General features: G+C 42.0%; 1 protein-coding gene across 1 annotated transcript in view; it reads right to left on the minus strand.

The window, feature by feature from the left end:
• Positions 1 to 11664, minus strand: part of kirrel3l (kirre like nephrin family adhesion molecule 3, like) — a 43314-nt gene extending 31650 nt beyond the window's left edge. Inside the window, exon 1 of the mRNA XM_073817240.1 lies at positions 11032 to 11664. Within this exon, the coding sequence (XP_073673341.1) occupies positions 11032 to 11071 (40 nt within the window). The 5' untranslated portion in view covers positions 11072 to 11664. The remainder of the gene's footprint in view (positions 1 to 11031) is intronic.
• Between the last annotated feature and the right edge of the window lie 1347 nt (positions 11665 to 13011).

The raw sequence follows: 13011 nt of genomic DNA on the forward strand, positions 1-13011 counted from the left end.
GGACTCATAAAGTGGTCAATTTAGGACAGAATTTAGAAATTATGACACTGCAAAGTTTTTTTCTGCTTTTAAGAACCCCTGATAATCAGAATTGAGACAATACTTCTGTCAGCTTCAAAGAAAACCCTAATTGGATTGTGATTACAACTGATAACATCAGTGTAAGTGAACACATTTACATTTAATGTTGTACTGTGAACTCTTACGTTACTATTGTACTACAATGACCTGAATCAATACGTACAATTGCGTTACAAGAAAGACAGTAAAATATAGCTGCAAGCAGCAATTACCAGGGTTCAAGCCCTTTAAGGCATTTAAGCAAATATGGAAAGAGTCATATTGTTTACCAAGCCTGTCACCACCAAAATAAATCTTTGAAAATGTAATGTAATGTTCATTATTGTTATAGCGGCAGCTATAACAATAATAAATCGGCCCTCACAGTGGCCGATTCCAATTTCACCTTGTCTAACAGGTGCTCAAAATTCGTCAACCAATGACGGCTATGTTTTTGGAGATACGCAAATGTCCTTATAGACACTTGTGGCACTTTGGACCAAGACCGTGCACATCGATTTTCATGTTGAAAGGATAAATGATTCCACAGTTATAGTCATCTTTATGTTTTCTTTCCTCTAATAGTGCCACCAAGTGGCCAAAGTACACTTTTTTTTTCCTGTGATCTCAGATTGAGTTCTTACATAAGTTTTCTGATTTTGACGAAGATATCTTAAGGAGTATATATTCAGGAGTTATAGACATTTTGCTAAAAGTGGTCCTGCCTCTTTCAAACTTTTAGGCGTCCCTTTGCGACGGGAGTCAAAAGTTCAACTTTTTTTGATAATTATTAATATTCACTCTCCAGAGGACTTCTAGGACTAGTCAGCAAAAGTAGATTTTTCAAAAAAAATGACAAATACCCTAAAATTTTGCCAGACTCACGATGGAATCTGAGACGTGTTTTGTCCACCATGAGCCAAGAATTCCACCATTCAATTTCAGTGCTACGCGCTTAAACCCCTAATTAATAACATTAATTTTCGTTAGAGAAAACGTCAATAATTACTCACCCTCATGACATTCCAAACCTGCAAGGCTATCGTTTGTCTGTGGAAGACAAATTAAGATATTTTTTATAAAATCTGGGAGCTTTCATTTATTCCATTTATTTTGATTAATATGACTAATAAATTGAACTACTTATTGAACAGTGATGTGTTCATTATTTTGCGGTTTCCATACTTTTACAGAAACAACAAGCACACTTTTTGCTTTATTTGGCCATGCTAGAAGTACAAAGCTCAAAACAAACTCTCAGAAAAGCTCAAAAAAAGCTCCCACAAATTCCTCGGCCTGTGAAATCCTTTCATATCTAAACAAGCTTTCTCAAAGCTGCAGCTCCACCAAAACTCAGCAAAACATTGACTTTGGAAGCGAGGTGTCAGTATCGAATGACAACCTTTCACATTTGTGCCCTGTTTTCTAAGGGGCTTCATAAATCATCACTAAATCTCCTCGCAGTGGGACGCGGCTCATAGAGAAGGCTGAACCTTTATCTTTAGGCAGGAGAGTATCTAGCCTTGTCTGCTGCTGTAAGTGAGAAGAACCCAGAGTAGAGTGGTTCCAACCAGGAACACGCTTCTCATTCTCTCACCTGCTCTGAGGTGGCCCTGTTCAGGAATGCTTGAAACCAAGCAGCCCGCTGCGTACAAAAGCCAGCCCGGAGCCCAGAGCTGGAAGACATGCTGTGTCCTCCAATACCAATGCATCTTTTTCTCAGCATACTTGGTGAGGCTGTTTTTGTCACACCTCGGTAACATATACAATCCATTCGAGACAAAAGCAAAAACAAGTGGCTTGAGGTAAAGCACCAAACGGTTTGCATTAGTGTCAGACCTTTTATTCCTGTTTTCATTCTGTCCTCCACACATAAACCAACCCACATTTTCTTGCCTGCTTGATGGCTTTTCTTATTTATGTATTTGTCCTATTATGCTTTTTCATTTATACAAGCAACACAAAAGGACATTTGCCTTGCATACAACACAGATCACACTGCATAATGGATACCTCACTAGAAAAGCTGCTTAGCATGATATATTTCAGATAATGTTGGTCTATCAGCACCACTAGCCAAATATACTATATATACAACCACCACCAGCACCACAGAAACTCATGCTAGCCTAAGCAGATCTTTTCAGCCGTGCAGAGTGAAGTATTGTGGGACTGTGGAGCCTATTCCATTCTAATCTGCATAATAGGCATATTTATGCATGCAAGTGTCACTTTATGAGGCGGCTTGGTAAAGTTCTAAAAAGCTCCGCTAGTGTAAGCATCGGATCACTTTTTTAGACTTCATCTGTCCATACAGACTCATTATTCACTCCAAGAGACATTATGTTTAGCAAGCAACTTCTCTTTCCCTTTGTCTCTCTTTGTTCCTTGTTCTCTTTGTCTTCGATCTCACTCCCTCCCTCTCCTATTTATCTCTGTCCTTATCTGTGACTGACAAGCACCCCACACCAGTGTTTACAGCGAGCCAGAACCAGGGAGAGATTTTCAAAAGTAAACAGCCAATATCCTGCGCAACAATGCTGAGGAAGCTCTTTTCAGTGTGTATCGTGTACCTGTCCCTGTGTGTGCGCGAACTTCCTCCTCAGCTCCGCAGAGAACTGTAGGGTTTGGACGCCTCGCCCAGACAATAGTCACAGACCATTAGAGGTTTCTCAGTCTTTCTCTGTGCAGGGTTCGGCGCTGTAATCCGTTACAGCCCTCCCACAGCAGTGGAGCGGCTGGAATGCATCAATCAGGAAGGTCCAGGGGCACTGCCTGACATTACCTCATCGTCTGAAAGAGGCTGTGTATCAAATTCAAGCCATCAACACTACCCCCCCTTTGCTTTCCCTTTCATCCACCCAGCTCCGGACAACCTGTGCATTCAAAGCTTTTCTGCTTTGTTACGGCTTCATCACTGCCCCCAGGTGTCTCCAAATGCCCTGTGTCAGACAGTCACTTTTCATCTGGTATGTCTTTGTTACACTGTTTCCTACTTTTAAACTGGGAGAGCAGATGAAGGGGTTCCTTCACACCAGTACAAGGGTATCCATTACCTTGCTGGAAGTTAATCTGTTTGACCCCCCTCTTCCCTTTCTGCCTTGGCACAGCACTTTGTCAAGCCGCATGGACTCCTAAGCCTTCCGCACCTTGGCTAAACGGTTCTCTCGCTTTCTTCACCGCTGTGCTTTCTACCTTCCAAATCATTTGATCGCCGCTTCTATTTTCCAAAGGCACTGGCTTGTTTCAGATAACTTTGGATCGCTCGATAAAATTACCATGTTTGGACACTTGAGTGACAGCGGAAAGCTTGTTTGATGCGCCTTGACTGACACCCCTCACTTGATAGCAAATTGGCCAGCTTCTCCCTCGACCTCCCACTGTGGCGTTCAAAGCCATGCCGTAATATCCCGGCAATCAAGAACAAGAAAGACGGTGGGGAGAGAGACGGAAAGACATATATGCTTTTCTCAATTTCTTGCCCAGCTGTCTGAAAACTAAACAGAGATGCCTTTCACCCTGGTTTGGTGGGGGAGGTTGAGTGAGGTCTTCTCTCCGGTGTGGAGTATTATGGTTAACGGTCGAGCTCACAATCACAATATTTGCGCGCACATTCCACTGGGGTTTCCAGAGAAGAAGAACTATTTGGTTAAGGGATGTGAGTGTGTGCGCGCCTTGAGAATGAGAGCGAGAGACAGACAGAGAGAAAAAGAGAGAGAAGGAGCTCACAAATAGCTGATAATGAGGGTCTTCCTGTCTGCATGACAGTCTTTATGCCAAAGGCTCAAGTAGGGCTGTGCTGAGATCTGTTGGTTAATATGATGGTATCTCATAATGGAAGCAGGTATAAGATCCTACGCTGATACAGAATCTAGGCAGCGTTAGCAGAACTGAAATCAGTGTCTTACTAGTGCATTGGTGTCAAAGACTATATTACTATAATTACTTCTATCGGTATGAATATTTCTGCACAACGTGACACTACGTGGATATCAGAGGCAAAGTTTGATCCTAAAACATTGCACGTAATATTACAATCAGACTGTGGCTTTCTTAAGAGCTTTTCCGTCTCTCTCAGGCACACAATGTCTTTTGTGATGGAGTAATCGTTAATTAAGCAGTCAGGCTTTGACTAATCACCCTACAAAGGGCATGCAGCTTTAACCACGAGACACTCATCTCAGCTGCCCCTCTGGCACACCCTTCAACTGTGTCTGTGTCTGTGTGTTTGAGAGAGAGAAACAATCAATTACTCCTAGTTGTCAGTCCATCTGAACATCTATGACTCATCAATGAATGTATGCATGAACTACAACAAACCAACGCCACAAGAGATAAGTAATAAAAGAACATAATGTAGAATCTCGCTTGATGATTTGCAGTACAGCATTCCCCCCCCCAAACGTAAACATAAAAATCTAATATTCAATAAATAAACAGACAGATAAAATTAATGAACAGTGTTCATAGCTGAATTGGATTTTTTCCCACCGCGGAAAACATCCTCTCATATCAGGGCCATCTTTAAGACCGGGCTTAGGGATCTCGGCCCGAGAGGATAATATGAGCCCAGATATTGCAGCAACATGGAAGATAAATTTCAATTTACTGTTGCTTTCTGTGTCACAGCAGGAGATATGAAATTTTGTCTTGGAGGACTGGAGGTGATAGTAAAATAGAAGCCGATGTGCGCTCTACCAAATCCCAGCTCATTCTACACACACCAGTGTCAAAACACTTCCTTGCTCCTGTTCGTACCAAATTGTGATACATTTCCTCCAGTAACGAGTGACACTTTTCGCATTTTGGGAGAAAAAATGCAAGCAAAGTGCTTCTAAAAATAGGAAATGAACGTTTGAAATTGTGTCTCTTTCCTTAGGCATTGTTTTAATGATTTTCTCCAAATTAACTCGGGCTGCTGAGCCTCACCCCTTTGTGATCTGGGAACAACGTCAGCGGTAAACACCCTTTTTTTCCCACTGTATGCAAGTATCTGTGATTATCTGACCCTGTTGCCTACTGTATCTCATCATCAGAATAAACACACTCCCCTAACCAAAAAAACAACAACAGCGTTGTTGACACGAATCCCAAGGGATGTGGATGCAGAAGATAAAATTCCGCTCTAGGAGTCACTCTCGGCCTTGGAAAACAAACTGTCCGTTTTAATGTAACTGAAGACCTCCGATGACATCATTGCCCTCTTTTTCATTTTCTCCTCTAGAGGAAGAAATCAGCACAATTCCTCTTTGTCCACTCGCTCGTCTTTCCGCCCAAGGAAAATGAGGTGAGGATGTGGGTGGACGGAGACGAGGCGAGAGGAAGCGAGGGGCTGAAAAAACAATGGAGATGGAGGAGATGGCCTTGTCCCAGAGTGAGGAACAACTGGCCACCTCTCCTCTAGGCTCTGCCATTAGGCATGCGAGCTGGAGACACTGACAGCTGATAACAAAAGCCCCCCTGAACGCAATGCCAAGTTCTTTATCTATGTGCTCCTGCATGGGCAAGCTGATTACAGCCTTTCCCTCCAAAACCTTCTCATTTGCTTCCACTAATTCCCCTCAATATTTGCCTGTGTGTGCGCACACGCTCGTTTTGGGGGGTGGAAAGCTGCGGAAAACCGTGGGTGAGACCCCAGGGTCGCTGTCTTATGTCTATGAAAGATAATTAGACAATACGGCTGTGTGTAGCATGTCCCAGGCGGAAAACAGAGAGAGCCATTGTTTCAAGACCCCCCTAACCTAACAGCTGTATGTGTCATCAGGAGCAGGGTTTGAACGTTATGATGGGCAAATGAGGGTGTGGGAAAAATGGAAAACGAGGCCTTTTCTCCACAGGATGTATTCTGAAAGTTAACTTACAGATTGTTGTTTACCTGCAATGAGAGAAGGTATAGCATTATCCTGATCCCCTCAGTCCTATTCACAAGCCTGAATGTCATTCTCAGCATCAGTCCCAGCAACACATATAAAATTTGTACGCTAGAATGTTGTCTGGGGAGAAAATCTCACGATTTGCTCTCTGCTGTAAACAAAACTGACCTTTATGTTGAATTTGTCTCCGAGCGCCAACCTCTCCCTGTAAAAAGAGCCCAGAGCACTCAACCGCTCGCAGCCAGTCCATCTCGCTCCGGTCTGCAGAGTGCAAGCGAATCAAAGCAGGCCAAAACTCATCCATATCTATGCCATACGAGCATCTCCTAAATAATGCAGCAGTCTTGCTGCACCAGACAGATTCTGCTGCATCGGCGCTATTGTGAATCGTGTGTGTCACACACTTACTCTCTCTAACTCAAACGCACACACTCATCACTGAACTTGCCCCCTTCCAACTTTTCTACTCCTTTTCAATAAGGAAAAACAGGTGAAGGATGGAAGCCCATTTCTGCCTCAGAGTTATTTCTCATAATTGTGACTTTGTATGTCACAAAGTGCCTGTTTAGTATTTAAAACTAAACAGGCTTCTACAGAAAAGAGTAAGCAAGTGAAAAATGACACTAATTCTCTGTATTATTATGTCTACATTTTATGTTCTTCAGTTGCGATCATTACACTGGACATATATCCTCATATTACATGCCTTTACATTCAAAACAAGCATTAAGCCTGTTAACAATACACACAGGAACATAAAAACAGTCATTTTCAGTCCCCATACGGTCTCCAAAGACATTCAGCTCATGCATAATACAGAAAGCTCCTAAAACAAACCCAGAGAGCCACACGGCCAGAAATACCACCATACAACCCCACTCAATCTCAGCGCCCAGCAGTCCTCACCACTAATGGGAGGCCCCGTGTGCGGGTCAAACTATCTGTCCCTCTAATGGAGCCGGCGAAGACATCAAGACTACAGATCCGCAAAGCTGTTTGCTGGAGTGTTTACATGTGTGTGGCTGAGTCTGAAACCAAAGCCAGCAGCCTTGCTGCCCAGTCAGTCAATTACTTAACAGAAAGCAGTTGAAGGCACCAACTAAAGAAACTGGTTTCAGACAGACTTCCCAACCACTGTTATAATGCCTAACGTTCTGGAACAAATCTGAGTGAGCTTTAGACATAACTACGAAAGTATTTAATGCTCGTAATTATTATTTGTATGTGGACATTGAATCATGTCTTTATGCATACTAGGTCAACCAGCAACACTGATGCTCAACACTACAGAGCGGGAAAGAAAGTAAGTATGTGAATGAAAGTCTGTGTTAGGATACAAAGTGATAAAATTATAATGCACTAAGGGATAGTCAGTTATGTATTTCCTTTGCTCTTTACAAGGTGAAAGGACTAGAGAGGAAGGAAGCAGCAGGCGAAAGTCTTATGATCTGAACACGCTTCCTTTGAACGCTGCCTTATGGGACTTGCCAACCCCATGCCAAAGGTTTTTTTTAAAAAAAGCACAGTGCTGGAGATTACTTGGTATACCGATGGCACAGCGCAACAGAATTCCACTGGGAGACTGAGGGACATTCCGAGAAAGCAAATTATGGCTGGGAGAAAGAAGTGGCGGAGCTTTGGTAAGGGCATGCACATGAATATCTGGCACTAGGGGCTGGTCTCTTCAAGACTCTGTCATGTTCTCTGCTTCAAACCCTGCTCTTTGCTACTAGTTCTGAGCCTTCGTCTTGTCAGACACTCTGAAATCCTGTGTGTGTGTGTGTGTGTGTGTGTGTGTGTGTGTGTGTGTGTGTGTGTGTGTGTGTGTGTGTGTGTGTGAGAGAGAGAGAGCGAGAGAGAAAGACAGACAGAGAAAGCAAACAAGAGGGAGACCAAGAGATAAAGGAGATGTGTGTTTGCACCTACGTTTGGGTGTGTATATGTCTGGGCGAGTGCATGTGTGTTTACGTGAACCAGGACCATCTTTCTCACTCTCTGCGCTATCTATCTATGAGCCATTATTCAGAGAGGGAGCCAGTGAGTCAGATGTGAGCTGGTGGTGGTTTTTCAGAGTGTGGCGTGCTGCTTGTATAGATGTCAGGTGAGATGAGTGGTTCAGGCCGTCCGGGAGCCTCTCTGCTCCTCCCAAAGCAGCTGCCACCAGTCTGTCAAAGAATTGCTCTGCTACATCCTATTCTTCCTTCTCCCCCCTCCTTCTGTCTTACTTACACACCCACTTAATGATGAGAAAAACATCTAGAGTGCAGCCAGGGTCGTATTTTCCCCCTAAATGAGTTAGAAAGTCCACATGAGAAGCTCAATAGTCAACAACTATTTTTCCCCTGAAATGAATACACATAAAAGTCAACAGTCAACAAATAGCTGTCCTAAGATAAACCTCTGTTGTTGTGCTTAACTGAAGCACACTGTGCTTTTATGCTATGATTATTACAAATTTAGAAGCTATTTGCGAAGCAGGCAGGCATTTTATTAACATTTCCGCCTATACTTTCCCTCTAAGTTTGTGACGGTGCTAGGCATTTAGATTCAACATTTAAATTTAATTACCGCCTCCATCCGTGTCAATACGGCGGCCTCATTTATCAAAGAGACAGACAGAAAGCGCAGCTTAACCGCCAATAAACATTTGTTTTTAATTCGTTTACTGGAGCGCCGACCGAAAGCGCTTTGCCTCGCTTGCGGTTACGCCGTTAATTGGGAGAAGAAACACTTTTGGATCTGAGGGGGCCGGGGGATTTTGAAGCCTTTATCTAGAGCTGAATCAAAGCCGGCGTTAATAATACACCCAATGAATAAAATATTTGTTAAAAGGCGTGGAAACAACAGACGCACGGTAAAAATAGGCCAGGCTCGAGGATGCTGTACTACTCCGCAAATGAATCAGCCTCTCACAGCACATAGAATATGCAAAACATAGCGCCACCTTTGGTGTAAAATACACAGCGCAAATTTGAATACAGTGCCTGACAATTACTTAGGAGTGTACAAAGAGTACTGAGCTTTTAAATGTGATGCTGTGCACAGAGAGACGTGTTCTTGTGCTAGTTTGCAAATAATTCAAATTGCATGTTGTGGTGCAATGACAAGTTTACACGCATTTCATTTTGCACATTGTCACTCAACAGTAGTGATGAGAACTGTGAAGAATGCAGCAATTACAGCTAACAAATACTTGTTTGGAGGGAACTGCCAAATAATGAGATAATAGAATTCATTGAACAACTCAGAAAATATATAATAATACTAAAATAAATTAATTTTCATGACTTTTAGTGACTGACAGACTTCAATGTACCTCAAATCTTTACAGATTTACAATTTACATTGACAGTAGGACATAACAACAGTTTAGCCAGATTGATTCGGTATCCGCGAGCACTGATTTTGATTCACTATAAAGAACCGACTCATAAGAGTCATTTGTTGTGAAATCGAACAACAGCGGTTGCGCTGAATTTTGTTATTCACAAAAAAGAACCGACTCATAAGTATCATTCGTTCGCAACCGAGCTGTACAGTTCGCTCTGTGCGTTTGTGATTCACTAAAACGGATCGGTTCATAAGACTCGCTCTGTTAAGAATCGGACTATATTGATCTCAAATTATGTTATGAGTCACTAAAAAGAACCTGTTCGTGAGAGTCGTTTGACTCGTTTGCGAGTCTGTCAGAGTATAGTACATTGTTCCGTCCGCGTCGGCGTGAAAAATCACATTCGAGAATAGTTAATGCAATCAAAAGTCATAAAAATCATTCGCGTTCGGTCTCTTTAAAGAGTGGAGACAGTTCCCAGTTCCCAACCCTACTCCGCAGCGCTGCTAGTCCCTATCAGAAACAAAGAGGCAGAGGCAAATAGACACTAAGTGCAGCAAGCGATATAGCCAGCTCATTCATACTCACAACATATCAGGATAGCGCTAGATGCCCGCGGCCACTACTACATAAAGTACAAAATAATGAATAAATCAACACTGCGACGAGCATAATCTTTCAGATCCCGCGCATTCCCGACTCCCCTCAGACTGTATCGAGAAATGTCGCACCTCTGCCCGGCACCATTTATATTTATTTAATGCTGTTAAATTATTCTGTTTGTGAGAGGAGATTGTGCCTTCCTGATAGCGTTGGCTGTGAAATTATTAAGAGGTGTTTCTTCTGTTTTGGAGACTGTGATCAGCACATGTCATGGCAGTGCACCTCTGTGGCTTTTAACACACTTTTCCAAAGCCTCAAAGGGTGTTAGCTGATAGCCATTATCATGGTCACACCTGGGTTATTCTTTCTTCAACTCAACTTTTTTTTTTACTAAGTCTGCTGTCTGGATGGTCTCACTACATGGGGCAGAGGATGTGAATCTCAAATCTGTCATGTCCAATATAGCTTCCAGTCTAGCATGCATGTACAGTAATGCATGATTACTCAAAAAAGCAGCCACTTGTTCCATGCTTTGATGCTTTCGCGATTGCAGCGAACAACAAAAAAGTTCTCAAAGCACATCCATTCAATATTTAACACATATGCACACATCATATTTGAACGAGATTTGTCTTAGACTTGTCTACAAAACAACTAAAATGTACAAAAATAAATGTAACGCTTGCCAAAAAATAAACAAACTACGGCACTATCATGTTTCGGACACATTATTAAGTACCTTGCAGTAGTATGCAAATAGAGAGATTTCAGTATTATGTATTATATTATGTACCATATGACACAACCACTGTACCACGGCACTGCCACGGTACTTTTCTGTAGGGCTACAGTGAGCAGTATATCAACATCAGCTGCATTATGCTGGAGTACACGCCTGTATTAGACAAGTTTAATTTCCAAATTAGCCTTGTTTGCATTTGGCGCAGTGCCGCTGGCCCAATATATCGATAGAGTCTCACTAGGACTACATATGTCCCGAAATGCATTTATGACACACCTAAAAACCACTGCGTTAACTTCAAAAACGCAGCGCGCTGAGCGATCGGTAATCGCGTTCTGATTAGGTTGACGCAGCGCTAAGTAGTACACAAACATCCGATTTGATCATTACAGTGGTTACTGAACAAAACCAAAACGTCTTACCTGTTCCTAAAAGGCACAATGCGATGTAAAACGTCAGCATCTTTCCGGAGTCTTCAACACTTGTCCTGCAGTCCAGACTGAAAGTGTGCGCACGAAAGCTCCGGCTGGACTAAATGTGGAAGCTGGTCCTCGCCCACCTCTTGAATTAGGTAAAAAATTAAAAACACAGCAGATTATGTTAACCTCAGCTCTGAGAGCTGCAAGTCTCTACGGCCATCTGAACACAGTCTAAGCATCAATGCTGGTTGTCTCTTTCTTTAAACTTTCGAACTTTCTCTTGATCGTTTCCTTGTTGAGTTAATATTTCCCCGCAAAATTTTGTTCAAATCAAGTTGCTTTATTGCGCAGGTCTTGTATCAATCCAAGCACTTGGCGTAAATCCTCCGTATAGGGGTGATAGTAAAAAATCTCCGTTTCTCCTGTTCAGCAGGGCTCCGCTCGCCAGTGCAACTGAGCGCGTTTCAGCACCACAAGCTCTATAGCGCACATAAACGCCTCCTCTTGTGCACAGTTCCCTCGTAGTGCTCTGTTCGCTCCTCACTCTCTTGTAATGCAGCGGCAAGGCGAGGATACGATCCGCACTGACTGGCGTACTACTACTGACTGGATGCTGGCTCGATGAATAAAACAGGCGCTTTTTTCACTGGCGAACATCGAGTTTGAGAATGAAGTAATTCTCAGTCCACAGGGACTGCCGTTGGCCTACGCCCCCCGGGTCCTGCGATTGGTTAAGGGTTTAAACTATTAGGGGGGTGACTTGCAGTTGGGGGTATTTGGTCCTTAAACAACAGGGGGTGCTTGGTTATGCGCGCCTGTGAATGAATAAACTGCTGGGGAAAGTAAACAGGTGTGTCCCGGAGCAAACACAGTCTTAACAGATGATCTTAATGGAGTTTCTTTAAATAATGACTCAATATACATGCGAAGTGGTTGCATTTATATCAATCAATTAATGGAACCACAAAGCTGGCAAAATATAGTTACAAAATAAGGCTGTTATTTTTATTTTCCAAGGTAAAATATGTAACCATACCTTTAAGTGCTGGTTGGATGGTCTTAAAGTGAAAATATTCATGTGCTGTTTGTTACAGTGGTTGGTTAAAGACAGGAGTCAGCTGCAAATACCCAAATACTGCAAGAGAAAGAGAAGGCATGGGGGCTTTTTCTTGACGTGTCAATCACATATGTGACCCTGGACCACAAAACCAGTCATAAGTGTCATTTTTTTGTAATTGAGATTTATTTAAGATCGGAAAGCTGAACAAATAAACTTTCCATTGATGTATGGTTTGTTAGGATAGGACAACTACTCTTTTAAAAATAAAGGTTCTTTATTGGCTTAAATGGTTCTATGAAGAACCTTGAACATCCATGGAACCTATTAAATGCAGGAAAGGTTCTTTATAGTCGAAAAGGGTTTTTGAGATTTAAAAAATTTTCTTCAAAATGGTTGTTTTAGGAGTTGTTTACTGAAAGGTTCTTTGTGGAACCAAAAATGGGAGCCTTTAATTTTTCGAGTGTATTTGAAAATCTGGAATCTGAGGGTGCAAAAAAATCTAAATGCTGAGAAAATCGCTCCAAAGTTGTTCAAATTAAGTTCTCAGCAATGCATATTACTAATCAAAAAAAAAAAAAAGTTTGTATATATTTACAATAGGAAATTTACAACATATATTTATGGCACATTATCTTTACTTAATATCCTATTGATTTTTTGGCATAAAAGAAAAAATATGATTTTGACCCATAATGTGTTGTTGGCTTTTGCTACAAATATAGCCTACATGTGCTACTTATGACTGGTTTTGTGGTCCAGGGTCACACATATGCCTTTACAAATAAACAACAACAGTAACCATAGACCTTAAAAAACAAGCCAAAATGCAGCTATAAATGCCTAATTTTAATCTCAGAGTATTTAAATAATGAAATATGTATTAAGACTGTATTAAATATACAAAGTATGCTATTTCTATTAAA

The sequence above is a fragment of the Garra rufa genome, chromosome 14, assembly GCF_049309525.1.
Source record: "Garra rufa chromosome 14, GarRuf1.0, whole genome shotgun sequence".
Classification (NCBI taxonomy): Eukaryota; Metazoa; Chordata; class Actinopteri; order Cypriniformes; family Cyprinidae; genus Garra; species Garra rufa.